The following is a 25,577-nucleotide window of genomic DNA, read 5'->3' on the forward strand; positions in this document are numbered from 1 at the left end:
GGCCCTGGGGAGGTCCACAGCCACAGGGAGAAAGCCCCTGCCTCAGTGGCTCTCAATCAGAGGCGATTTTCTCCTTGGGGCTTTTGGCCATGTCTGGAGTGGGGCCAGGACTGCAGTAAGGCCAGGCACAAGGAGACAGAAAGAATCTCCACTCACAGGGCCACCAAAGCACAGGTGCCTTGCTTTCGTGCCTTTGTCCTGCCCCTTGCCTGGAGACATTCTTGGTTGTCACCAAGGGGCGAGGGGATCCTACTGGCATTTCGTGAACAATGCCCCGGGGGTCCTGCTAAACGTCCTACACTGCACAGGACGGCCCGTTCAGCAAACAGTGACCCAGCCCCAGATGTCAACAGTGCCGAGCTTGAGAGGCCCTGCCCTAGTTTAGTGTGTTTAATAAAGAAACAAAAGCCATGGTTGATTCTGGAATTCTAAACTCTTATGACAGCCAGCCGCCAGCTTCCACCCCGCTATAATTACCCAGGCAAAGTGAGTTAGCAGTCTGAGGCTCCCATAAAACTAGCCCTCTAATTGTTGTGGTTTAGCAGCCTGAGACCGCGGGCCGAGCAGGAGAGGACGAAGTCAGGCCCTGCAGACGCCAGACACAGCCACACCTGCGGCCAGCGAGGAGCGAGCACCTGTGGGTGCAGTGGGGCCCCGATTCACAGAGAATGCCATCTCCAAGGCCGGTCACTATGATGACGTCACTTTAGGAAGAAAATAGGTAAAGCTGAGCTGTCGACCTAAATATCCCCGACCGTCTAACGAATGGGAAGTCCAGCATTATTTTATTCCAGTAAAACCGAATGACGTAGGGTTGACAATTATTGCCTCAGTGGTTGATGAGCACTCTGAGGCTTAGAGGAGTCCCATGGCCCCTGGGAGGTGACACGGCCAAGCGACGGTCCTGGGCAGCGGGGCCCATCTCCTGGACCCGTGCCAGGGCCACTCGCCTTCTTCAGAGCTCAGGGAAAGACAATGGCACCTGCTGCTCAGCACTGAACGCCCATCCCTCCCGGGGGCCAGGTGAGGCTCTCGGACAGACTCAGCACTGGGCGCCTTAGCAGAGCAGGCTTCGTGCAAGGACAGCCGTGCCTCTGCTCACACCGACAGGGACGGCGGCAGCCGACACACCCCACGCAGCCTTCAGCAGACAGACCGTGCGTCTGGGCTTGGGGGTCCTGGTTTGGATGTGGGCACTGAGGGGTCTGTTTTGTTTGAACAAAAGAGGCCGTGTCAGTTTCAGAGCCATTTTTCTCTTCATGCACGGCCGTGTCCTTCCATGCCTCTCTCGGAGGATCATCCGCATGGGTAATGGGATTAGAGCTTTGATCTGGGATTTTGTGTCATTTATTCTGCCAATTTCTGATTCATCCCTCTCAATGGTTTTGCCACAGTCTCTTCCTGAGTCATGTAAAGTAGGATCCGGATCAGACCCAGCCTGTTTTGAAACAGAAATGAAGAAACAGTCTTAAGACACGAAGGCTCTGTCCAAGGAGCGTCCTTCTTGGACATGTACGTGGGCTCAGGCTCCTGCGCCTGTTGTGGGCACACGCACACGTGCACCAAGAAACCCGCAGCTGCTTCTGGCGGGCGCCGTGCCCCCTCCTTCCCTGGAGCCCCCATCCAGCGCCCCGGCCCCGCTGTGGGACGCCCACATGTTGGGTCCACCCCGCAGAGCTGACCCCAACCACCCTCTGGAGGACCCTGTGTCAGGGCCTGGGGTTACACCTTTGCAAGAGCGTGTTTGTTGTAACCTGAACTTTCCTCTAATGGAAATCTAACTTTTAGGCCTAATGGAGATGACCGCAAGGCCGAGCAGCCCCTTTTTGCTGGTGGCCAAACCTTCAGGACAAGGGCCCAGCCCACCGTCTTGCAGGAGTGACGTGTGTGCCAAAGGGCTTGCGGGCTGGATTCGAAGCTCCCACTTCAAGGAGGAGGACGCTGTTGAATTCTCCACGGTAATACTGGAGCAGAAGCTTAGATCAGAGACAGTCCTCGAGGAGAGATCTCAGGCTTGGGAGCTGTTTGCTTTGCCATGTCTGGTGGTGTCACTGGGCCTGGGTCAGCCGTTACTTCCAAGTGGCCCACCCACCCCCTGTGGTCAGGGGACAAGGCCTGCTGTCAGAAGGGAAGGAGGGGGTCTGGGAAGGCAAAGCTGGCATCCCCTCCAAGGGGAGGGAACCGGCCTTCCTGCGGGGCCTACCCTTGGGGGGCCTTATCCAAGGCCCACTTGACCTCTCCTCCCGCTGACCCCACCCCAGTCTCCCCACAGCGCCCACCCACAGCCCCTTAGGGCTCAGTCACCGTGGGTCTCGTGACATTGTGTTTATCCATGGGCAGTTCTCGTCATGGCCACTAAGGGAATGAGTGACTTCACTTAGCACAGCCTGGCGTACACGCTGAGTGATTGAAGGAAGGAAGGAAGGAAGGCATGGTGATCTGTTCTCACAGCTGTCTGCTGAGACAATAAAAAGTCACTGCTTTTGTCATGCTGCGATTACCAAGCCCCCTTTCCTGCCCTCAACCCCAGGAAGCCAGGTTTCAGCTGAACCCTGGCCTCACACAAAGGCAAGCCCCGCGGGGGTTGTCACCCTGTTGTCGGTGTTGTCCTTGTTCACCGGGGCACTGGGGCTGCCGGGAGAGGACCCCAGAGAGGAACCAGCGGCTCAGAAGAGCCCAGACCTGGCCCGTCTCAGGCAGGGAATGCAGCCCCCCAGAGGGACATGCAGCAGGCACCGGTGTGCCCCAGACACCTGCCCTCGCGCCCCTCCACAGAGCAGCCCTGTGTCCGTGGCCTTGTCTCCGGGGCTCCGTGTTCCTTCCGCTCTGTCCACGAGAGCCCTTAGCACAGTAGTGATCGTTATTTTAAATTCCTGATCTGATAATTCCAACACCTCTGCCATACCTGAGTCGGATTCTGATGCATGCTCTTTTTCTCCAAACTCCTTTTGTGACTTTAGTATCCCTCCTAACTTTTTATTGAAAGCCACATATGTGGCACTGGGTCAACAGTTCCCATGCAGGCTTCTGCCCCCATAAATTGGGACTATCTGCGTCTTCCTGTCTGTCTGTCTAAGTTTGGGGGCAGAGGTTTGTCCTGTGACCTCAGTTCTCTGATGGATCTAAGAAGAATGTTGATTTTCAGTTTGTTGAGCTTTCTTCCAGTTGTGTGGGCAGGAGTGACGGCTTCCAAGCTCCTTATGCGCCAGACCAGAAACCGAAAGTTCCCCCACTCCTCCATCCCCAGAATCCACACCACCTTCCGCAGTCTGTCCATGGCGCTGCCTCCCAGCCTTTGAGAACCCTGTGGACTCCACCTGGGGGTCCTGTCCCTTCTCCCCTCTCCATCTGCATGTTTCCAGCATCTCTTAGGTCTGGCTACAGGCCGTCTGCTCTGACAGTTCCCTCTGACGCCCAGTTGGGATGGCAAGGCCCTGGCTCCATCTCTCTACTGGCACATCAGATACTTCCCACAACATGGCTCATCAAGCACCATCTCTCTTGTGAGACTGAAAGTACCTTGAGCACAAAGAACGTGGACCTGGTATCTTTCCATCCCCAAGAGTGGTACTGGTCACATAAAGATCTATGACTTTAAATCTCTGTCATACGGCCAACCCAACCTGCGTGCATTTCCAAAACTGTAATATCTTGACATTACTAGAGTATCTTTTGGGGAAGTGGCTGTCACTGTTTAGCAAAATATCACAAAATACAGCTGCTTAAGGTAGAGATTAAGAAGCTGAGGACAGGATCAGTGTAAAAGAAGTAGCTACATTGTGGTGCTAGGAATTACCTGAAGAATTTGAGGAAGGGCAAGGAGAAGAATTATAGAAAGGCGAGACAGGCAGGGGAGGGAAGCTGAAGACAGTGAGAGCCTGGAACAGAGCAAATGCCCATGGGGCGTTTTTAGGCACAGAAATGCTTCTTCCGAAAGTTTTTGGTGTTGCTGCAGCATAAACACCCCAGTTCCCCAAGCCAGTGGCCAAATCTGCACACGTACACGATGCTTTGTGTGAGTGTACCCAGGAGGGAGAGACCCGGCGCTCCTTGTCTTGGCAGACACAGTGAGAAAGGAACAGGGATTGCAAAAGAAAGGAGAGATGGTCTCTAAGTGGAACCAACTCAGCCAAAGCAGCAATTCAGAGTATGGGGCTTCCCAGGACCCACAGAACGGGTTTGAAGACCTGCAGAACAGGTTTTTGAAAAGGTCAAGTTGCCCCCATTGCGTGTGCAGTGCAGATGCAGGACAAACACAGGGCCAGGTGCATGGTGTGGACTCTGTTTGTGACGCGAGGGTCCAATCGAGGCAAAGCTATATGGAGGAAAGAGGCCCCTGTGGGATTGTGTGTTCCATTGTGTTTTGCAAAGGAGACTCCACAGTGACTGCATCTGCCCCAGATGGGGGCAACTGGTAGGAATTTGCAGCTACAGTGTGTCGGCCAAGAGCCAGGCAGCCATACAGAGGGTGGAGGGAAAGATACTCTGAGCCACTGGGCCCTCCAGTGAGCCTCCTGGTGTCGGTCTGGTCAGAGGGCCCAGGGTGACTGGTCCTCCCTGAGGGGTGGAGCCTGGGCTCAGGGTTGACCAGGAGTGGGACCACCTGCCTGGGTTGTCAGCCTGCCCTCACCTGGGTGCCAGCTGGCCCAGCCCTGGTGCCCAAGGTTGATTAACCCAGGAATAAAAAGTCAGTCTCTCTCTCTCTTTTTCTCATTTCTATTATTTCTGTCCTGGAGCCAAGGTTCTGAGACACCTGCACCCTCAGATCCCATCTGTAAATCTTCTAGTCAAACTCGCTCCAGTAATCCCATTATCTAATACCCTAGATGTTCCCCAAACACATAATAGAACACTAATATGACTGCCAGGGGGAATCCCTAGGGATTGCAAGGAAACTCTGCAAAAGCAGAGCAAATCCAAACCAAACAAACCCTTCTACACGAGGCCAGGGAGCTGGAGTAAGTTGTAAGGAAACATCAGTAATGTTGTTTGGGAAAACAAAGAGTCATATAACGCATGACTTTTCAAAGAAAGTCATTGAATGCTTTCAAATAGCTCGAACAACAGTGCTTGGCAGATTAAAAGCCGTAACTGTACCTGCAGGTGCATATCAAGTTCAGACATCTGATTCCGGGTCCCAGGCCCTGGAAGGGCGGCAGGGCCAGCTTAGACATAACCATTCTTGCTTAATGCCTTTTTCAAAACCCGTGTAATTCATTGCTGGGGTTGAGTTTCATGGTTAGGTTGTCTCGCTTTCTTTGTTCTTAGCAAACAACCAACAAACACCAGCAGGCCCAGCATTCTTTAGAATCATGAAGTCACAGAATGTTAACATTGGGAGGCAGCTTGGAAGTCCAGACTCCAATCCTTCTGCTTTTCAGAAAATCTAACTGGAGCCAGGGAAGGAAAGTAAATGGTTCCTTGGGCTGGAGGAGGAAGGATCCACAACAGGGAAGGGGAAGCCCTTGGAGAAGAACCAGATTCTTACACGAAATAGCACTTCCTGATTTCACACCACCTGGACTTAACGATAATGACACCACTAATTGATTTTTATTTTTAGTTTATAAAGAGCTCTCAATTGACCTCTCTTTTGACATCTGCAATCTGCCTCTAAATGCATGCATTAGGAACCACGTTTCAGAGTAGGAAACCAAGACTTAGAGAGATTTAGTGATTGCGCCAAGATTCCAAGGATGGGGGCTTATGACTAGGCTAGCCATGGCCTTGTCAGTTTTGAGAGCTTACTGGTCACTGGTGTGAACTGTGACTGTTCCAGGCAAATCAGGGGCTGGGTCACCTGGTCTGTGACCTCAAGCCCACGCAAGTCCTATTCGGCCACATGGTCCCCAGCCCCACCCTTCCATTGCATTAGGCCTCATATTTTTCAAAAGACTTTTATGGTTCTCTGGTGCTAAGTGACCCGGGGAGTTAGGCAGGGTGGACATGTGCGTCATTGACACAAGAGGAAATGGAGCATCCAGAATCAGCTTTGTAGAGGCCGTGTTAACCAGAAGGATTTGCCTGGGTGCAAAGGTGAGCATCCTGGATCCAGCAATAGTTCTGGGGATCCTGAGTGGGTTCTGCAGACCCAGGATCTTCAGTCCCACTCTGGAATTCTCTTTCCCACATACATTTCCTCAACCCAAGAAAAGAGAGAGTAAGGAAATATTTAATAGATCAGTAACATAGGAGACCAAAAAAGTTTTTTTCAAGTAAGAGAGAGAAACGATGGTTGAGGGAAGAGTTATCCACGTGGAGTCTGGCCTTCAGGGGGCCGACATTGCGGAGTGGGTCCCGGACAGCAGGCCCATCCCACCGGGTCTGGGCCCCACAGTCCACGGAGCATGTGGCCAGTTGTTCCCTAAAAAGAATGAAGCCCCAGCCTGGTTATGCTGGCTCTCTGGGCCACACGACAGCCTAAACTGGGGGCCCAAAATCTGGCAGCCCATGGAAGTCACCTGGAAGCTGGGGGCCATCCCGGATCTGTGAGACCAGAGTCTGGTTTGAACCAGCTCTCAAGGCAACCCCGATGGGCAGCCAGATGGGAAGTAGGGATTTGGGTTTTTTTGTTTTTCTTTTTTATTTCAAAATATTATGGAGGTACAGACGTTGAGGTTACATATATTGCCTTTGCACCATTCGAGTCATAGCTACAAATGTGCCCCTCTGCAGACAGTGTGTACCGCACCCATTAGGTGTGAATTTAGCCATCCCCACCTCCCCCCGCCCAGAAGTAGGGGTTTGAATATGATTAATTTTTATCATGGTGTGTGCAAAGTAATTTCTGAGATCTGCCTGTTATGTTACATGAGACAATGCAAGGAAAAGCATTTTATAAACTTAAAAAATAAACTATGTAATTACTATTTTTACAGTGTGGTTTTAGGTATTTGGGTAAAGCCTGATCTAGTTGAGACCCTGGCCCTGTCCCTTAGGGAGCAGTGGGACCTCAAGCAAGTCATGCAACCTTCCCAAAGCCTGGTTTTCTCAGCTGTAAAATGACGGTGATGATTGAATGAACATTGCAGGCAATGGTGAGAGTCAAATTATATGGTTTATATAAATTGCCTCATACATGAGGGACACTTGGAAAATGGTAGCTTTGGGGGAATGTTGTTTGTTATCTCTATTCCTGGTAGTTTGGGCAATTCACAGGGTGAAGGGTGGATGTCTGCTTCTCTCACTGCATTGCGAATCAGCAGCCCAGCTCAAGCCAGCACAGTGGCCGTTCGCCTGCACTTTGCACCCAGCCCTGCAGTCTAAGACGGCATCTCGTTGGTCTGGGTCTAAGGCAATTGCAGGAGCACACGTTCGTCCCTCATTGAGTATTTTCCCCGGCTCAGGGTCAGACTCGGATGCTCTGGGGGAAACAGAGGAGTCCAGTGAAATCTCTTCCTGAGAGTAAAGTAGGAGAATCACCATGGCAACTCAAACCTGAAAACAGGGAAGTCATGCCAATGGTGCAGAAGGAATTCAAAGGTATGGGCAGGAAAGTCTCATGTCGGGGAAGGTATCTCAGCTAGACTTTGATGAACGGTGGGATTTGTGCATGTGGAGATGGCTGGAAGGGCTCTCTGGGCGAAGGGAACCGTCTAGATAAGAGCTCAGAGGCTCAGAGGAGGTCACGGTGGCTCTGAGTCAGGGCGGGCGCGAGAGTTCAGCAGGCTGGCGGTGGTGTGCCCACACTCATGGGGCAAGAAACAGTGTGACGCCAGCCCTGCCCACCCCCACTCTGCCTGCCCAGGAGATTGGGGCTCCCAGGTGGGATGGGCCCCTTCCTAATCCCTGCCAGGTGTTTCATTCCATAGGAGGGGGCTGACCTGAAGCCACAGCCACAGCTTTAGCTTTACAGTAAAAACACTACTGACTCCATGAACATCCGGAGGTGCTTATCCCAAGTTTTTAAAGTTAGACTGGAGGGTGCTTGGACACCAGAAGGTGCCATGGAGGCACAGGACAAGGGTGAAACCGCATGATGTAAAAGTGACATCACAGCCCTGATCTTTCTGGTGGTCGGCACCAGAGTCACATTTGGATTGGCAAAAAGCAGAGATTCGTTCTAAGGGCTACAATAACCAGCCTGCATAACTTCATGTAAGACGCACCCTGTATTGGTTTTGAACTGACAGTTCCCGCCCGAGTACTCCGCGCTTTGCCACGGCTCTGAACCGCATTCCGAGACCATGATCTTTGGTAGTCGAATTAAATGTGGAGTATTTCTTTCTCTGCAAGACAGTGGATGCCTCCGTTGGAGAGAGGTTGGAAGTGCAGAGGAGAAAGCAAAGCAATGGTGTTTCAAGATAATGATCCCTTTCCATGGAAGGTGGGCCCCAGCAAGGTGGGCGTGGGACCCGGTCTCATTCGCCGTCTCACCAGCCGTGTCCGGTACCTGGACGTGCTTTATAAACAACGGTTTAACACACAAAGGAAGAGAAACTCCTCCAGCTCTAATGAAAGTAAGTGTTTCTGTGGAGAAGTTATTAGGAGCAGAGGCACTTGCTTGGCACTTAGACGTTTGCATTTCTTTTAGTCCTTAATCCAACTCCAGGTAGAACATTTATCAGGCTAGACCCTGTTTTGACATCAATTGAAATGCTGGCATTTCGTGTCACAACCACAAGTGGGCTGTATGGTATCTTCTCTGAGATAGTTTCACGTGGAGGGAGCGTGCCTTCTGAACCCACACCAGGGTTCCTCCGCCTGGAGTTCACTTTCGGGTGCTCAGGAGAAGGTGGGTCCCTAGCCCTGCCAAACCAGTTTCCCCGGGACGGTGTCAGAAATCTGCATTTCTGAAAGATCCTCAGACGAAGAACAGACATCTGAGAACGCCCCTGACTTCGTCCAGCAGCAGGTCCTTCCCCCAGGGAGGGGTCCTTCTGGGGCACGTGGCATCCAGAGGGACACAGCCACCCCTCCCAGGACCACGCATTGACCTCTGTTAGTGACAGAAGCATCCTGGCTACCAACAAATGCCCTGGCACCAAAACCAAAGTACAGCAGGAAGAGGGACGTCAGCCAGGCCATTATGTGCTTGATGGCCAAGTTCCTTGCAGAAAGTAAAATAAAAAGACCTATCATTTATGTCTACAGTGAGCAGAGCTGACCCCACAGCCTCCAACACAGTGAGTAAGCAAGTTTACAAGTTCTTGAAATAAATTTAAGCAGCATTGCAGTATAATTATCTTTTCAAAACTGTATTTCATAACCACAAGGTTGGCCTCCACTGAGGCCGTTCCAGAGATGCCATTACCCACCCTGCCAGCAGCCCCCAGTGCCCCTCAGATGATCCCCTCGCCAGCCTCTGCAGCCAGCTCTCTATTCTTCCCTGTGTGTCCCCACACGCCACGTTCCTCTGGCTAACTGTGGCCGTGTGTCCTCACGCTTGGCGATCCGCCCTGATAAAGGAAAGCATTTTCCCTTCTCAGAGAGGCCTTCGCAGACTGCAAGAGAGCCCTTTCCTCCCACCTCCCCGCCCCAGCAAAGCCCGTGAACATTGGCAGATCCCCGAATTACTAAAGCTATGCAGGAAGAATAGAAACACAATCAAAGAAGAATCAAGAATCGAATAACAAATTTGTTTTCAAATTTCTCTGGTTCCTACTGGGCTTGAGCAGAAGCTCTCTGTGAACGCACAGTCAAGGTGACCTGGGAGCTTTTCCTACTGGATTAGACGAGCACAACCCAGGGCTAACCTGCGGGACACAGGCACGTCTTGGCAGAGGGAGCCACGCTGCATGGGAGGAGGATGGGAAGGGTACTCAGGCCTTGTCCCAGGGCACGGAGGGCACCTCTGCCTGCTGTCCATGTGTCCGGGTGCCCAGGAGACAGAAGGCACCCTGCGTGTGAGAGCCACAGGGCTGTGTGCACTCACCCCCTACCCCAGGCTCAGTTTGTGGATTCGGCCAGGAGACCCCAGAGAGCCGGCTGATCTGGGGGGTTTGTGTAGGTTCTGGGCTCCTTCTTCACCTGACCGTGGTTCCACCACACAGGGCATTCGTTGGCATTTCAGCAAATCCCAGTTTGGTTTGGGGCTGCCTCCCCATCCCTAGAACCTTTCCGGGGTACTTGGAATGCAGGCGGTTTTCAGGAGGAATCCAAGAGCATCCCCTGCCCAGCCTCCGACAGTCTCTGTCATGTCCTGGTTAGAGGAACCAGGAATGTGCTGAGTGACCCCAGCATGTCCCCACGTTTTCAGGGAAACAATGCAACTTGACAGAAAGGAGTCTGAGGTTCCTTGTCATGAACCAGTCGGGATGACAGGTGGAGAAGAGTGTCTCCAGACCCCCGAGGTCCCCAGCCCTTCACAGGAGAGTTGGGACCACAGATCAACCCTCCCTTAAGAAATGGCCACCTGTCATTGCAGTTTTGCTTGTACCACAATATAAGTCCAAAAGCAGCAACTGCTCTGTGAGAAGGCCAACCAGGGCACCCAAGGCCCAGGGCAGGAGGAGAGCACCCAGCTGGCCCAGCAGGTCCGCGGCTGCCTCGTGACTCTGGGACACCTCAGGGCAGCAGCTCAGGGAGGGACGTCACCAGCTCTTTGATCCTGTGACTCATGTACTGGCCTGTGGGTGAGTTCTGGGCCTTGATCGCACACTTCCTCAGTTTCCCCAGCTGTCAGCGAGAACAGAATGTGATTCTTGTCTGGACCAAGGTGTGCACAAAGGTTATTGCTGCAGCCTTTAGGACGTGCCTGCAGCTTGACCCTGCCCCACCTAAGGGTTACGAAAGCCCCTGCGCACCTGCCATGCCCCAGCCCCAGCAGCAAGTGCTGAGCGAACCTGGGGTGCAGCCAGCTACATCCCTCCTTTCAGCGTGTGCCGGCCGCAGGGGATTCTGCAGCCCTCTGCACGCCCGTTCTTCCAGCAGCTCCCTGTCTAGGCACCAAGCATGCCCATGCACAGTTCCCAGCCGCCCCACCTGCTAACAAGCCCTGCTCAGGCTGTCTTGGTTGAAGCAGAAACTACCTAACTCCATCTGGAATTTCTTTTCACTAGCGCCATCATAAAAAACCAGCTGAATACTCAAGAAATGCCCCAAGTATGAGAAAATGGTGGAACTGGGGTGATCCAATGGCCCATTGGTCCAATGGGGGGGCCATTGGCCAATGTGGGGAATCCAATAATCCCCTTTCCCCGAGACTGTGAGCACAGTCAAAGTTCAGTCAAGTGGAATGCTCAAAAAACAAGGAATCTAAGTTCATTTTACTGTCTGGTTGGAGGAGGCCATTACAATCTCTGCACATCTGTGGGGTGAAGTCCAGGGTATCTTCCTGCCTTAGCAAGCAGGTGGCGTGAATATAATCACTCTTGCTTATTCAAATGTGGAGTCTGCACTGGAGGTCACATGTCTATGACAATCCCACAAGACCTACAGACGGGGACACACTTGGCTACTCTCTGGCATTGCTTAGAATGTGATTGCTTCTTTCCCCACAAAATCATTTGTCCCCCAAAAAGTCCAGTTAGCTGAGAATTCTAGTTAGCAGTTAATATAGGTGTTATTATAAAATACATGTACACATTGTTCCAGAGCAACACTGTCCAGTAGAACTTTCTGTGCTGATGTTAATAATGTTCCATGTCTGTGCTATACAAACGGTAGCCGCTCACCACTATTGCAATAGAGGAACTGGATTTTAAATTAAATTTTAATTATCGTAAATCTAAATAGCCACCCATGGTTCATGGCTAGCAGGATGGTGCAGGAAGGCCATGATGGGCGGCTCACGGGAGCGCCTGGAACGAGGCTGTCTGGATTCAGACACAGCAGCCCAACCTCACCGTGTGGTGTGGGAATTCAGCGAGACAGGCTGTGGGGAGCCCGGTGCTCAGTGCCTGGCCGGCGCAGGTTCTCTGCAAAGCTTGCCCGTGTTGTTCTGACGCACCCCTGGGCCAGGGCAAGGTCAGGCCAGCTGTGGCATCTCTGACCTCCCGGTTTCCACACTCCACCATCCCTTTAGACTCCTTCTCACCCAGGCACTGTAGTGGGCTGGACTGTGTCCTCAAAAGGGATATGTTCAAGTCCTAACCCCGAACCTAGGAATGCAGCCTTGCTTTGAAACAGAGTTTTTGCAGATGTGATTAGTTTAAGGATCTTGAGATGAAACCCTCCTGGATTTAGGGTAGGCCCTACATTCAGTGACGTACGACACACCTGCAGGAAGAGGAGAGGATGCACAGAGACACGGAGACACACCCCGGGAAGACAGAGGCAGAGACTGGGTGGGGCACCTGCAGGCCAGGGGACACCAAGGAATACCTGGAGCCACCAGAACTGGGACAAGCCTTGGAAGGATTCTCCCTTAAAAGCTTCAGAAGGAATGTGGCCCTGCTGACTCTGATTTCAAATTTTGGAAATGCTGAACTGTTAAAGAAAAACTTTCTGTTGTTTCTAGCCTCCCAGTTTGGGGTAATTTGTTGTGACAGCCCTGGGAAACTAACACAGGTGCCATTAATTGACTTTGCTGAAAACCAGGCTTCCTTAGTTGGTGTCTCGCTTCTTTAGGAAATTATTTAGAATGGAATGGACCCACTATATGAGTATAGGCCCATCTAAAAAGTACCAAAGCATTCAGTTTGATTTGACTCCTTGAAAGGGGTTAAATTTCTTAGTCTCATCGTGAGGACCCAGTGCAGGTAGGAGACTTGAGGGAAGACAGGACAGGACTCAGCAGTGGCTGGGGGCGAGAGGGTCACAGAGTTGCCAGGACCACATGGGAACCTGCACACAGGTTGGGGCAGGGCTGTATAAGCGCGTGCCTGCAGCCACCACCACAGCCCGCAGCCACCACTGCTGTGATGCAGAACACAGGATCTGACCCTGGGTTAGAGGTCAGGGGGTCTGTGAACTTGGATGGGAAGAAAATTCCATTTTCATGTTCACCGATCCCTACCTGCACATTAGCAAGTTCTTCCATCGGGAGCGCAGGCAGCGGTTGTCGAAATCACAGATATTTGCATCCTGCATTGCAGTTGCCGTGGGCAACATCAATAACTTCCAGCTTATCTCCACCCAAACAACTCAATCTTGTTTTTAATGTATTAGTAAAGAAGTATGTGGGCTATCATATCACAGTTCGGGGGGGGTTGTTATATTTTGTTATATTTCAATATAATGGTTTCCTTGGTAATCCTACATGATTTATTTCATGCATTTGAAGTCCTTATTCTGAGAAGGGGTCCAGAGGCTTCACCAGGCTGCCCAAAGCATCCGTGGTACACAGTGTGTGAAGAACTCCTGACTTAGAAATTGGAAACGTACACACGTGCTGTTGTGTCTCTTTTAAGAAGAGCCCTGTGCAGTTGGGACTGTTAAAGATACACTGGCATGTGAAGAAGGCAGGTGATTGCCTATGGCACAAATAGAAGCAAATAGATTTCTCTCTCTTTTAGAACAACACAATTGATAAATAGCCAATAATCTCTGCTCAACTGGCACCAGTCAGCTGCCCGAAGGGAACAAGCATGTTCATCTTTGTGAACTGGTTTACTATGACGCTGCCTCATTTCCAGGAATCAGATGGTTAAAATGATATATTTTTGTGGTTTGGCATTCGGAGCTTTGCTCTGGCTTCGCTGGTAGCTGCCAACATCTGCAAATTATTATGTGCTTAAAAAAAAAATCAACCACCACTGCAGGCTGTCCCCGTGGTCCAGGCTGGGCCAGACCTCCTGCCAGGCCACAGGGCAGAGTTCTTGCACTAGGAGGCGGCTGGGCCAAGCCCAGGTTTCCTAGTCATCCCTTGGAGACCGTGGTGGACAGGGCCAGGTGCACAATATGCATCTGACAGCCTCTCAGTTCCCAGCACTGGTTCATGCTCGCCTATTTGAAGTAACACCAAAAAGCTGTGGCTGAAAAAACTAAAAATGTGTCCATGTCAAAGGTTATCCACGTCAAGAGACTTTTATTTCTTAGGCTCATATTGGCCCAAAGCCCCCAGAGATGAATTCTGTATTTGGGTGCTTTTTTCTAAATGCAGAAACAGAGGCTCAGGCCACTCATGGAAGACACATCAAACTGCTAGAGAGGCCCAAGCCTGGTGCTCAGAAACTTGGCAGGTCCAGGCACCTCCCCAGGAATTCACCTCTTGCTCGGCTGAGCTGTCTGGCTCTCGTGACCGGCTCAGAACAGCAGGGCAGATGTGTGTGTGGGACGCAAGCCTCGCCCCACATCTGTCCTGCGGCGGGAAGACCTGGGTGTTCGCAGATAGAGCTGGAGTCCCCTAGTGGGTGGCGCAGACAATTAGCTGGCGCTGCGTCTCATGTACCCTAATTATAGGAGGGACAGGGTAAAACCCCGAGTGATAAGCACGCCACTGCTTCAGGCAGCTCTGTAATTTTTCCTCCGTTAATTTTCTCCATAACTCATGCGAATGTCATAAGGGTTAATTAAAAAGAGCATGAGTGGCCTCGTGTCACATGTAACTGAACAAAAATTGTTGAGTCCCTGCTCATGCATGGACAAGGAGGGGCGAAGAGCACACCACTGAACTTCAAGTGACATTGGGCACTCAAATAGAGACAGCAAAGGGTTTGGGTGAAACAGACACACGCTGCACATCTGCCCATCATGACAATGCAATTGGGACACACCCAGATGGATTATATAAACAATGAGGATGGAAGGCAAAGGAGTAATTCCGGGAAGAGTTCCTGGGAGAGGTGAGCTCTTAAAAGACTCAATGTGCACAGTTTGAGGGGAGCAATAGGGAAAATGGAGAGCACTAGAACCAAGGAAAGGGGGTATCAGGATCAAAGGGCAAGAACCCCAAGCCACATGGCTGGAACCTCAGGACAAGGAACTGAACTCAAGGAAAGAGTCTCCTTCAGAGATGACACCTGCTGGGGAAGGGAGGTGTCGAGGGAGGAGGATGTCTCACCCCAAGCTATAAGCAAACGTCTGGTGACAGGGACCCCTTGTCTGCAACCCATGTCAAAGCAACCAAGCCTTCCATAAATACCACCCAGTGTGGCTCAGACACCAAATGAACGAAGCTGGTGACATCTAGGATTGGCGCATGGTGGGCAATGAATAAAATCCTGCTGTCTGACTTACAAACTTTGACCTTGAACTCATCACCTCTGTGCCTTGTGGATGAGCTCAGTGAGACAGAGTTAGTTCTCAATTGTTCATGATGGAGACGTGCATCATCCATGGGTAACTGTTTTACAAGTGTTCTGGTATGCACATTAGATCACACTGAAATCACTCTGTATTTCTGGACCACACAATGACTGATGGAGTTGAGGGGGGAGGGTGGTGAACACCCGAGCACTTCCTTACCCGTAGCAGGAGTGCATGTGACAGCCACATGATCCCAGAGGGGGGAGACTACCAGAGGCAGTCAGAATCCCCTGATCTAGGCGCCTTGCTGACAGCACCTCAAACCACTCTTTTAATTCAAGACTTCATAATGACAATCAAAATCACAAACAAAGTGACTCCCAATCCTGGGAATCACTTGATGTCCAAGTGGGTCCTTGGCTTCACACAAGGAAGAATTCAGAAGCAACCCGACAGTATAAAATGAAAGCGAGTTTTACTCAAGAAAGTATAAATAGTCTACTCCGCAGACGAGCAGAGGCTAGTTCTCCCTGTGGCGAAGAATCAGCCCCATGGTTCCTTTTGCCTCTCTATTTAATCTAATCACAGGCTAATCAGGGGGAGGAATATTCGTGTTATTTCTTGGAAAGGGGTGGTATTTTCCTGGAAATAGGGTGATGCCCTCCTTTTGACTAAATATGACCCAACAGGAAGTGTCATGGCGTCAGGTGCACGACAGAAGTGGGAGGTTTCCTTAGACATTTTATGGTAATTTTATGGTAACGAGGGTAGAATGAAGCTGTAAGGTCAAGAAGTGGTCAATTCCTCCGCCACCTTGGTGCTAACCCGTTGGAACTTGTCCTGCCTCTGTCTCGTTTTGATCAGCATATCTCAAAACGTTGCTTCGAGACTTCCTGACTCAGTTAAGCAATCCCTGAAGCAGTGCCCACAACAATGCCCAAGCAGCGCCTGCCAGTTCCCTGTTTCAGAAAGACCACTGGGTGATGACACCACTGGGGACAGCGTCATACAGAGTGTAGTACATGGATAATAGAACACAGTGTTACCTACACACACACACACACACACACACACACACACACACACACGCTCACTCACACACCCAGTTAGGAGCATCTGACAGTGTCGTGTCCCCAAGCCCATGGTGGGCATGAAAAATAGCCCCTCCCAAGTCTGGCCAGATCCTCTCCTTGCTTTTTGTTTGAAGTTTGCTAATCCCAGTAGACATAGCGATGCTCTCTGCTTTTGTGTCCCCCACTCCAGAGGGTGTTGGAACAGCTTTTTCCTGCATTCAGGATTTGAAACTAACTGCAGAGAACACTTTTTGTCTGCAATCAAGTGAAAGTAGCTGTATGAGGTTTGCTGGGGCTGCCGTAGCAAAGCACCACAAACCAGGAGGCTTTAAACAACAGAAATTTATTCTCTCACAGTTCTGGAGACCAAACGTCTGAAATTCAGGTGTCAGCAGGGTTGATTCTATGAACTGTGAGGAGAGTCTGTTCCATCCGTGCCTTTAGCACCTGGTGCGGCCAGCAGTCCTTGGCTTGCAGGCACATCCCCACCTCCACCTCTGCAGTCTCGTGGCCTCCCCGCTCTGCGTGTGTCTGTGTCTCTCCTCTTCTTATAAAGGACACCAGTCACAGTGAATAAGGGCCCACCGTACTCCAGTATGACTTCATCTTAACCAGTTACATCTGCCTATTTCCAGATAAGGTCACACTCTGAAGCACCAGGGGTTTGGGCTTTGACATATCTTTTGGGGGGACACAATTCAACCCACAGCAGTCAAGCACATAAACCCCACTGTCTGTGCACACAGCCCTCTGCCTGCCGTTTCTGATGATGTACTTTTCTGTCCGAGGTTGAAAATTAAGGCACTTCCCTCCCTGCCAAGGGACCCTGCACACAGCCCTGGCTACCGCTGCTGGTTACTAAGTCCCTCATGGTCTTCAGTCCTATGACAATAGGCTGCATTTCGCGTTTACACACACACACACACACACACACACACACACACACACAGACACGAGCACCGTTGGCAGGAAAAGAATGATTTCTAAATTGGGTCTGTTTGAAAGAGTCTCCCCTGAGAAAAATCCCCAGATTTAGCAAATAGAAATACGGGACACCCAAAGCATGTCCCATGCAATGTTTGGAACACACACTATAAAAATTAGGACATTTAATGTCACTGGTTATTCTGTATTTTATCTGGCAGCCCACACCCCGGCCACAAGGAAATCGGTCTCGTGTATGTCGTGAACATTCCCCACCTCCGGCTCAGTCCTCGCTCCTTCTCCCAGTCACTCCCCATCTCCCTCCACCCAGCCCCTGGCAACCACTCAGGGCTTCTGTGCAGCCCCTTGGAGGCGGGGACACTGCAAGATACAAAGAGCAGCAAAGAAGGACTAACAGGGAATTAAAATTTGTAGCAGGTAATTTCCAAAGTAAATAGCTCACGCAGCATGGTCAAGATTCAACTGCAAAACAATGGTGTCTCCTGTCTTCACCGCTGTGCGCCTCAGTGCACCACGCAGGTGAGAGAGCCGCAGAGCACACACCCACAGAGAAGGAACCTGTCCACATGCACCCCGGGCTTCCCTGCAAATAGAGGGGTTCTGTCTGCAAAGAACTTAAAAAAATGTGGATGGAATTGCACTTTCAGAAATCAAGTGTCAGTGTCTTTTTTATATAATGACTTCTCTTCTTTTGGGGTGATACTCAGTAGTGGGATTACCGGATCAAATGGCAGGTCTAATTTGAGTGCTCCGAGGAATCTCCATACTATTTTCTTTTTTCCCTTCCATTTTGCAATTTATTTTAAAAATCAAGATATAATTCACATAACCTAAAATTTCCCATTGTAAAACATGTGTACAACTTGATAGTCTTCAGTAGATTCACAAAGTGTGCAACGATCACCGATATCTAATTCCAAAACTTGTTTAGCACCTTAAAAATAAACCCCGTGCCCATGAACAGTCACTCCCCTACCTCCCTGTAACCAGCGCCTGGCAGCCACTCCCCTGCTCTCTGTCCACATGAATTGGAGTGTGCTGGCTATTTCATATAAGTGGGATCATAGAGCATGTGGCTCTCTGGGACTGTCTTCTTCCACTTGGCGCAATGCTTTCAAGCTTCCTTCGTGTTGCAGGAGGAATCAGTACTACGTTCCTTTCCCTGGCTGAGTACTGTCCCACTGTATGGCTCTGTGTCACATTTTGTTTATCCTTTCATCGGCTGATGGGCCTTTGGGCTGTTTCCACTTTTTAGCTCTCATGAATAAAGCTGCTGTGAACATCCACGGCAAGCTTTTCGGTGGACTATGATTCCAGTTTGCTCGAGTTTATACCTAGGAGTGGAACTGTTCGGTCATTTGGTAACTCCATGCTGAACTTTTCGAGGAACCATAAAACCTTTTTCTAAAGTGGCTGCATTATCATATGTAGGTACCGATGTCTCCACATCCTCACCAGTGCTTGCCATCGGCTGTCCTGGTGGGTGTGAAGTGGCACCTTACCGTGGTTTCGGTTTGCATTTCCCTAGGGACTGACGATGTCGGGCAGCAGTTCGCGTGCTTTTGCTTCCTGGCCATGTATGTATCTTCTTTGGAGAGCTGTCTATTAGATTCTTTACCCATTTTTAAATTTGTCTTTTTATTGTTGAGTTACATAGCCAACATATAGTTACCTAGTCCTCACATGTTCTGGATGCAAATCTCTTATCAGACACATGATTTGCAGATATTTTCTGCGATTTTTTTTTGTTGTTGTTTTTCATTTTCTTGGTAGTGCCCTTTGAAGCACAGCAGGTTTTAATTTAATTTAATTTAATTTAATGAAGTCCAATTTCTCTATTTGCTGGTACTTTTGGTATTCTACGTAAGAAACCGTTGCTTAATCAAATGTTATGGAGATGTACACCTATGTTTTCTTCTAAAAGCTTTGTAGTTTTTGCTGTTACGTTTAGGTCATTGATCCATTTTGAGTTAATTTTTATCTATCATATGAGGAAGGGGAGCAACTTCATTCTTTTGCATGTGGATATCTAATTGTTTCAGCACCAGTTGTTGAAAAGGCCATTGTCTCGCCTTTGACTTTTCTTGGCACCCTTGTAAAAAAACAGTTAACCACAATGTATGAGTTTATGCCTGTACTCTCAATTTTATTCTGTTGATCTATGTATTTGTCCTTGTGCCAATACCACACAGTCTTGATTACGTTTGCTTTTTATTAAGTTTTGAAATCAAGAAGTATGAGTCCTCCAACTTTGTTCTTCTTTTTCAAGACTGTTTTGGCTGTTTTGGTTCCCTTGTATTTCTATGAATTTTAGCCTTGTTAATTTCTGCACAAAAAGGCAGCTGGGTCTTCCTCCTATTTTTAACAGTACCCAATATTCTTTCTTTTCTCACTAAATTTTTTTCCTGTTTCACTTGTATTCCTTGGCTTTCACGATAGTTGGACTCAAGTTTTGCTTCTTACTCAGTGACTACTGAACAGGTCAGTGAATCATGAACTGTAGAGTGTTCAGGGTTCTGGCATTTATTGGCATTTATCCAGCCCAGGGGTAGGGGGATTTCCTCTTCTCCCTTTCTCGCCCTTTCCCTCCTTTGCTCTTTTCATCTTCCTTCTTTCCTTCCGTCCTACCTTCTTTTCCATTCTTTCTCCCTCCCTCCTTTATGTTCTGTTTGCCTTCTTTCCTGTAGGTTTGACACTTATTGGAACTATGGATGTTAGTAGAGTCTAACTTCTGAATACATGAGAATAGCTACTTATCTTTTTCTGCTTACAGCCTAAAACTCAAATATTTAAAGGTGGAAATTCAAGATATTTTTGAAAGGATTATTCCAGTGATGAACCTGTCCCTTGTGATTTGGCTTCTTACATAAAATACAGAAAATCTAATTTTTGTAATAAAAAACTTATTGAACAATTAATTTTCATATAACATAATTATTAGTTCATGCTTTTTCTGAAAGTAATCACTATCTATAAATATTTCCAGGACGAGTGGTTTAGTGGTTTGTGCTTTGCACTACATTTTAGCATTAAGTTATAAGATGAAGAAATGAAGTTTATTATAGATTTAAATTGGCCTTGTGTTAGTCTAATATGAACCTTCTCTGAAATGTTACCTTAACTTGGGAGAGCACATTGACATACTCTTTACTCTGTAAATCTTGTAATCACTTCCGTTCTTAACCACAAATTCTGACCTGTCCAGTTTCTTTTAATTTTTTTTTATTTCAGAGTATTACAGGGGTACAAACATTTTGGTTACATAAATTGCCTTTGCACCACCCAAAAAGCATGCTCATACCCTAGACAGCGCACACTACACCCGTTAGGTGTGGATTTACCCATCCCCTTCTCCCTGCTGCCACTTGCCCGACACCCTATGAATGCTACTTCCCAGATGTGCACATTAGGGTTGATCAATTAGTACCAATTTAATGGTGAGTACATGTGGTGTTTGTTTTTCCATTCCTAAAAAAAAAAAGTACCAGACCAGATGGTTTCACACCCAAATTCTACCAGACCTACAAAGAACTGGTGTCTACCCTGCAGAAATTATTCCACAACATTGGGAAGGAAGGAATCCTCCCCAACACATTTTACGAAGCCAACATCACCCTGATACCAAAATCAGGAAAGGACTCAACAAAAAAAAGAAAACTATAGACCAACATCCCTTATGAATATAGATGCAAACTTCTCAATAAAATCCTAGCAAATTGAATTCAGCTGCTCTTGAAAAAAATAATTCATCACAACCAAGTGGGCTTCATCCCAGAGATGCAGGGATGGTTCAACATACGCAAATCTATAAATGTGATCCACCACATAAATAGAGGAAAAACAAAGACCAGATGATCCTCTCAATACACGCAGAAAAAGCATTACACAAAATCCATACTATTTTCCACAGAGGTTACCCCGCAGCACAATTCACAATTGTAAATATGCGGATCCACCTAAGCACATATCAACTGATGAGTGGATAAAGAAAATGTATATATGTGCTGTGGAGTACTACTCAGCCATAAAAAAGAATGAAATAATGTCTTTTGCAGCAATTTGGATGAAACCAGAGGCCATCATCCTGGATGAAGTATCTTAGGAATGGAAAACCAAATACCACATGTTCTCACTTACAAGTGGGAGTTAAATGAGGGCCACACATTGTCATACAGACTGGAGACCGATAAGAAAGGAGGTCAGGGAAGGGGGATGAAAAAGCATCTATGGGGTACAATGTTCACTATTCAGGTGACAGGTAGACTAAAAGCCCAGATTTCACCATTACACAATTCTTTTGGTACCAAAAAACCATTTGCACTTCCTGAACCTATTGAAACAAATTTTTTTAAAAAAAGGAAATCAAGTCTCAGACTCACTTACACAGCCTGGCTCCCTGTACACCAGACCTCCACTGACATCAGAGCTGGCCTTTCTGCGGGAGGGCGCCAGCCGGTTGGATCCCTCCCACCTGCTCTCTGCCGGGCCAGCACATGCTGAACCCAGCAGCCGGGACTCCCGAGCAACCGAAACGGGCTCTTCAGAGACTCCAGCTCCTTCTTTCCCAACGTCTCACACAGAAACTGCTTTCCAATTAGACAGAGGCGTGTGCCCACGCAAGAAGAGCACGTGTGTGCGCGTTGAATGAAAAGCGGCTCGTTCAGAGTTCGTCCAAGGCTTTGGGACTCGAACTTGGCTTTGAGCGTCTGGACTGCAGAGCGCACGGCTTTGGGGAGGCGTCTGTCGGGCAGAACACAGAAGCAGAAGCCTGGACCGCCGCCCGTCCACACCCACCCGACTGACACAGGAGGTCCTGCAGAGCACGACATGTTACTCTGGGGGTGTTTTTTCTTTAGCTACAAAGAAATAGAAATAGAAGGGAAAAGAATATGAGACCAAAAAGGCTCATTATTACCCAAGAGGGTCATTGGAATTGACTCAAGTCAGTGAAACGCTTTGAAGATTAATGGGCCCGTATAAATGTTAATTTGTTATGAGGTCTCTCCTACGACATTAAGCAGAGCACGGAAGACGTGCCCATAAACGCAGCGTGGAGTCCTGGCTTACAGTTAATGCCTGCAGAGGTCTCTGTATTGAGCGTGGGGAGGAGCGATTCCAGCGCTGTTTCTTGCACGCAGAAGTGGGATTGTGATGGACCCGGTCCCCGACACAGTCGCCGCCTGGGAAGCAGACAGACCAGAGGGAATGTTAGTGACGATTGTCCCCTAATGCAGGAAGAGGGAGTGGAGCCCCTTTTGGAGACCTCGGAGAGTCCCTCGAGAGGAAAGAGGGAACAAAACCCCTCTTGTCCACCACCCACTACGGCCGCTTGCAGTCCCGTCTGTCTCAGCAAGGACAAGACGTGCAGCGGCCCCTCACAGAGACCCAGAGGCCCCCAAGCTGGCAAGTCCCTCCCCGGGGGCTCCTGCGGGAACTCACCTCACACTTACAGTGACAGCGATCAGGCCGACCCCACAAATCCTCTCAGGAAAATGAGAATTAAACCAAATTGACAGGACGTTACCCGAAGTCCCAGTTTCACAAACTGGGAAGCAGCCGGGCCTCAGGGTGGCCCAGGGGTCCTGGTGGCCTGGTAGTGGTGACTCTGCGGAATCGTCTCATGCCTCGTCGGTGCTGAACGGCCCCCGCGGAGGGGAACTGGGGCTAGGAAACCCAAGGGTCACAAGAAGCATAAGAACTGGTGACCACAAGAGTAACAATAGTCACATTCGGACTCCAAAGTGTTTCAGGTGAAGTCTGCACACTCTACAGCGGTGTGTAAAGATTACACAAATAATGCCAATGTCGTGTGGCCCGGCTACTGTCACGAGCTGAACTATGTCCCTGCGAAATCCGTATGTTGAAGCCCAGGCCCCAGGACCTCACAGTGTGACCCCGTTGGGAGATGAGGCCTTGAAACAAGTCATCAAGTTAAAGTGAGGCCGTCAGGGCGGGCCCTGACCCAATCTGACTGGTGTCCTTACAAGGACAGGGGATTTGGACACATGGAGGGACGTCAGGGACACTCAGAAGAAAGGCTCTGCGAGCCGAGGAGGGGGCTCAGGAGACACCAAACCCGCAGGCACCAGGTCTTAGGTATCCAGCCTCCGGAATTGTGAGAAAACAACCCCAGTCCGCGGTATTTCGTGACGACAGCCCTAGCAAACCAACACTGCTGCCCTCAGAGAGCCGGGGCCGCGCGGTGCCCAGCCGCCTGGATGCCTGGGGCAGCACACCCCATGCCTGGGGTCCTGGGTGCAGCAACCCCACCCCTGGCTCCTAGACACCAGCTCAGGGCCACAGCTCCAGTGATCTGCAGCAGATGGGAGGCAGTAAGGCGAATGCTCACTTGAGATATCCCCTCCTCCATGCAGCCTTCCCTGACTGCTGCCCCCACCTCCAGGCTCTCCGAGAGCCCTACAGTCCCATGTATTGGAACATTTTCCACACCGTGTGGTAACTCCTCAGCCACCTCAGCCCAGCCCCAGGAGATCCTTTTCTCAATGACATTTTCCCCCTTTTGCGAATCCCTGTCCCTCCACCTAGCTCAGGACCTGGCACTCAATGAGCAGGGCTCTTTTATTTAACAGCTGTCAGCTGACCGTGACACGCAGGCCCCGGAGAGGGCAGGGCAGACAGGCCTGGCCCCGGCAGAGCCGACGCACCGCATGAGGACGAGGCCGAGCCCAGTGGCAGATCCACGTGGACAGCCGTCCATGCCCATCCCAGGAGTGCGGGGTGCCGTGGGAGCACAGGGTCAGGAACCTAATCCGTCTGGGGGGTGGGATGAGCACCCCTGGGGTGTTCACAGAAGCTGAAACCTGCTCAGGGGTTAGGACACGACCGGGCAAGGGAGGAAAGTGTTTTGGCAGAGGGAACAGCGTGCGTGGTGGCCCAGCAGCCCCAGTGGCTGGGAGAAGTCCGGGAGGGCCGCTGGGAAAAGCCCGAGGCGGTGTGGAGGGCTCAGCTGGGGTGCAGAGGTGGGAAGGGCAAGGCCACGAAGGGCCCTGGTGGACCAGGTCGGGCTATGGGCTCTACTGGCCAAGGGGAGCAGCTTCTCGGGGTTCTCTGCAGGCTCCCAGCCCTCTGGCTCCCCCTGCCCAGTAACCTTCAAATGCCATGACCCCAGCCCCTGGCATTCTGCCCTAAGGACAGCCACGGACGAGAAGACTGGCCTTCCAAGCTTCCCCGTCAATCCCCTGGAGAGGCTCGGGCAGCACAAAGCCTAGCGGAGCCTCCTGCCGTGCCCAGAGCCCACCTTTTGCCTGCAGGAGCCCCGTGTGGCCCATGGCACAGTGTGGCCCTGTCCTCCCCTCCTTGGGGCCCCTCTCTCTCCTTGCATCACCAGGAAAGCTTCCTGCCCGAAGTGAGGGGGTCGAGCTGGGAACACTGTGCTGCATGAGACACACAGCCCCCTGTGCTCTGAACCAGAGAAGAGCCACCACCCAGGCACCTTTGTCAAAAGGTGGCCAGTTGGGTCTCTGCTCCGGGAAGACTCCAGCCTGGGGCCCGTGGGGACAGGGACCAGCTTCTGCACAATCTGGCCCACTGGCTATAAAACATCGAGGTGGCTTTGGAGAGGGGAAAATATCACATTGCCAGAAGGTCCTTGGTCGCGATGAATGGCCTGGGGACAGGTGGAACAATTCACCCCAGAGACAGCCTGACGGAGGAAGTGGACAGGACACCACGGGGCTTTCCAAACAAAAGGAGGAAGAGGCCAAGATAAGGGTCTGGGACATGCGGCCAACGAGGGGAGGAAGTGAGCACTTCCGAACTGCGGTCCGACGTGCTTTCCACCGCGTGTATGAGAACTGGAGCCTACATATGCCCTCCCCGTGTCACCCCGGTCAGGGGCAGGGACTTCGTGGGCAGGCTTTTGTCCTTGCAGATGACATGGCTCCTGCACGTACCTTGGTGACAGTGTACTTTACATATATTTTGACATAAACAGTGTTTGCTTTTAACGCATTTTTTAAATTAAGGGACGTAAAAATACTGAAATAAGATGGTAAGGATTGTTTGGATGCCGAAGAGAAGTACAGAAATCTTTCTAGAATAGATGTATTCCTCAGGCGTGGTAAACATTGCAGCAGCATCGGCCAGTGGTGTGAACGCATCAGGGAGGGCGATAGGACCTGCTGCCTGCAGCACTGAATCAGTCATCGCCGGCTCTCAAGAGTGTGTGTTAAATGGTGAAATGAATGAACAAAGGTGGGGCTAGCATTGGTGTATTTACAGCCACATACTAACCAGCCCTCCTAATAAGCTTCAGTAGTCGCACAACGTACCAGGGGCGTGCTAAGGTCTGAAATGCAGAACATTCCGCATTCTCTCCCCCTCACTTTCTTTTCTGAAGTTTCTAAAAAATGAAACAAAACATTCATGTGTGCAAGTAGTACCTGGCAACCTGCCTCTGTACACATTCCTTCCCTTCCCCACTCCCTCGGAGCCTCGGTTCCTGGTCTCCACTTGTCCCCAAATCATGTC

General features: G+C 50.2%; 1 protein-coding gene across 1 annotated transcript; it reads right to left on the bottom strand.

Moving 5' to 3' along the window:
• Positions 1-702: 702 nt before the first annotated feature.
• Positions 703-25,253, bottom strand: LOC123620528. Its single transcript, XM_045525867.1, has 6 exons — positions 25,131-25,253; positions 23,690-23,908; positions 22,634-22,751; positions 22,155-22,267; positions 21,471-21,943; positions 703-1,438 (listed from the first exon to the last, which is right to left on the bottom strand). Exons 1-6 carry the CDS (start codon positions 25,251-25,253, stop codon positions 1,348-1,350), a joined length of 1,137 nt encoding a protein of 378 aa, XP_045381823.1. The 3' UTR covers positions 703-1,347.
• Between the last annotated feature and the right edge of the window lie 324 nt (positions 25,254-25,577).

Source organism: Lemur catta, chromosome 1, assembly GCF_020740605.2.
Source record: "Lemur catta isolate mLemCat1 chromosome 1, mLemCat1.pri, whole genome shotgun sequence".
Taxonomy (NCBI): domain Eukaryota; kingdom Metazoa; phylum Chordata; class Mammalia; order Primates; family Lemuridae; genus Lemur; species Lemur catta.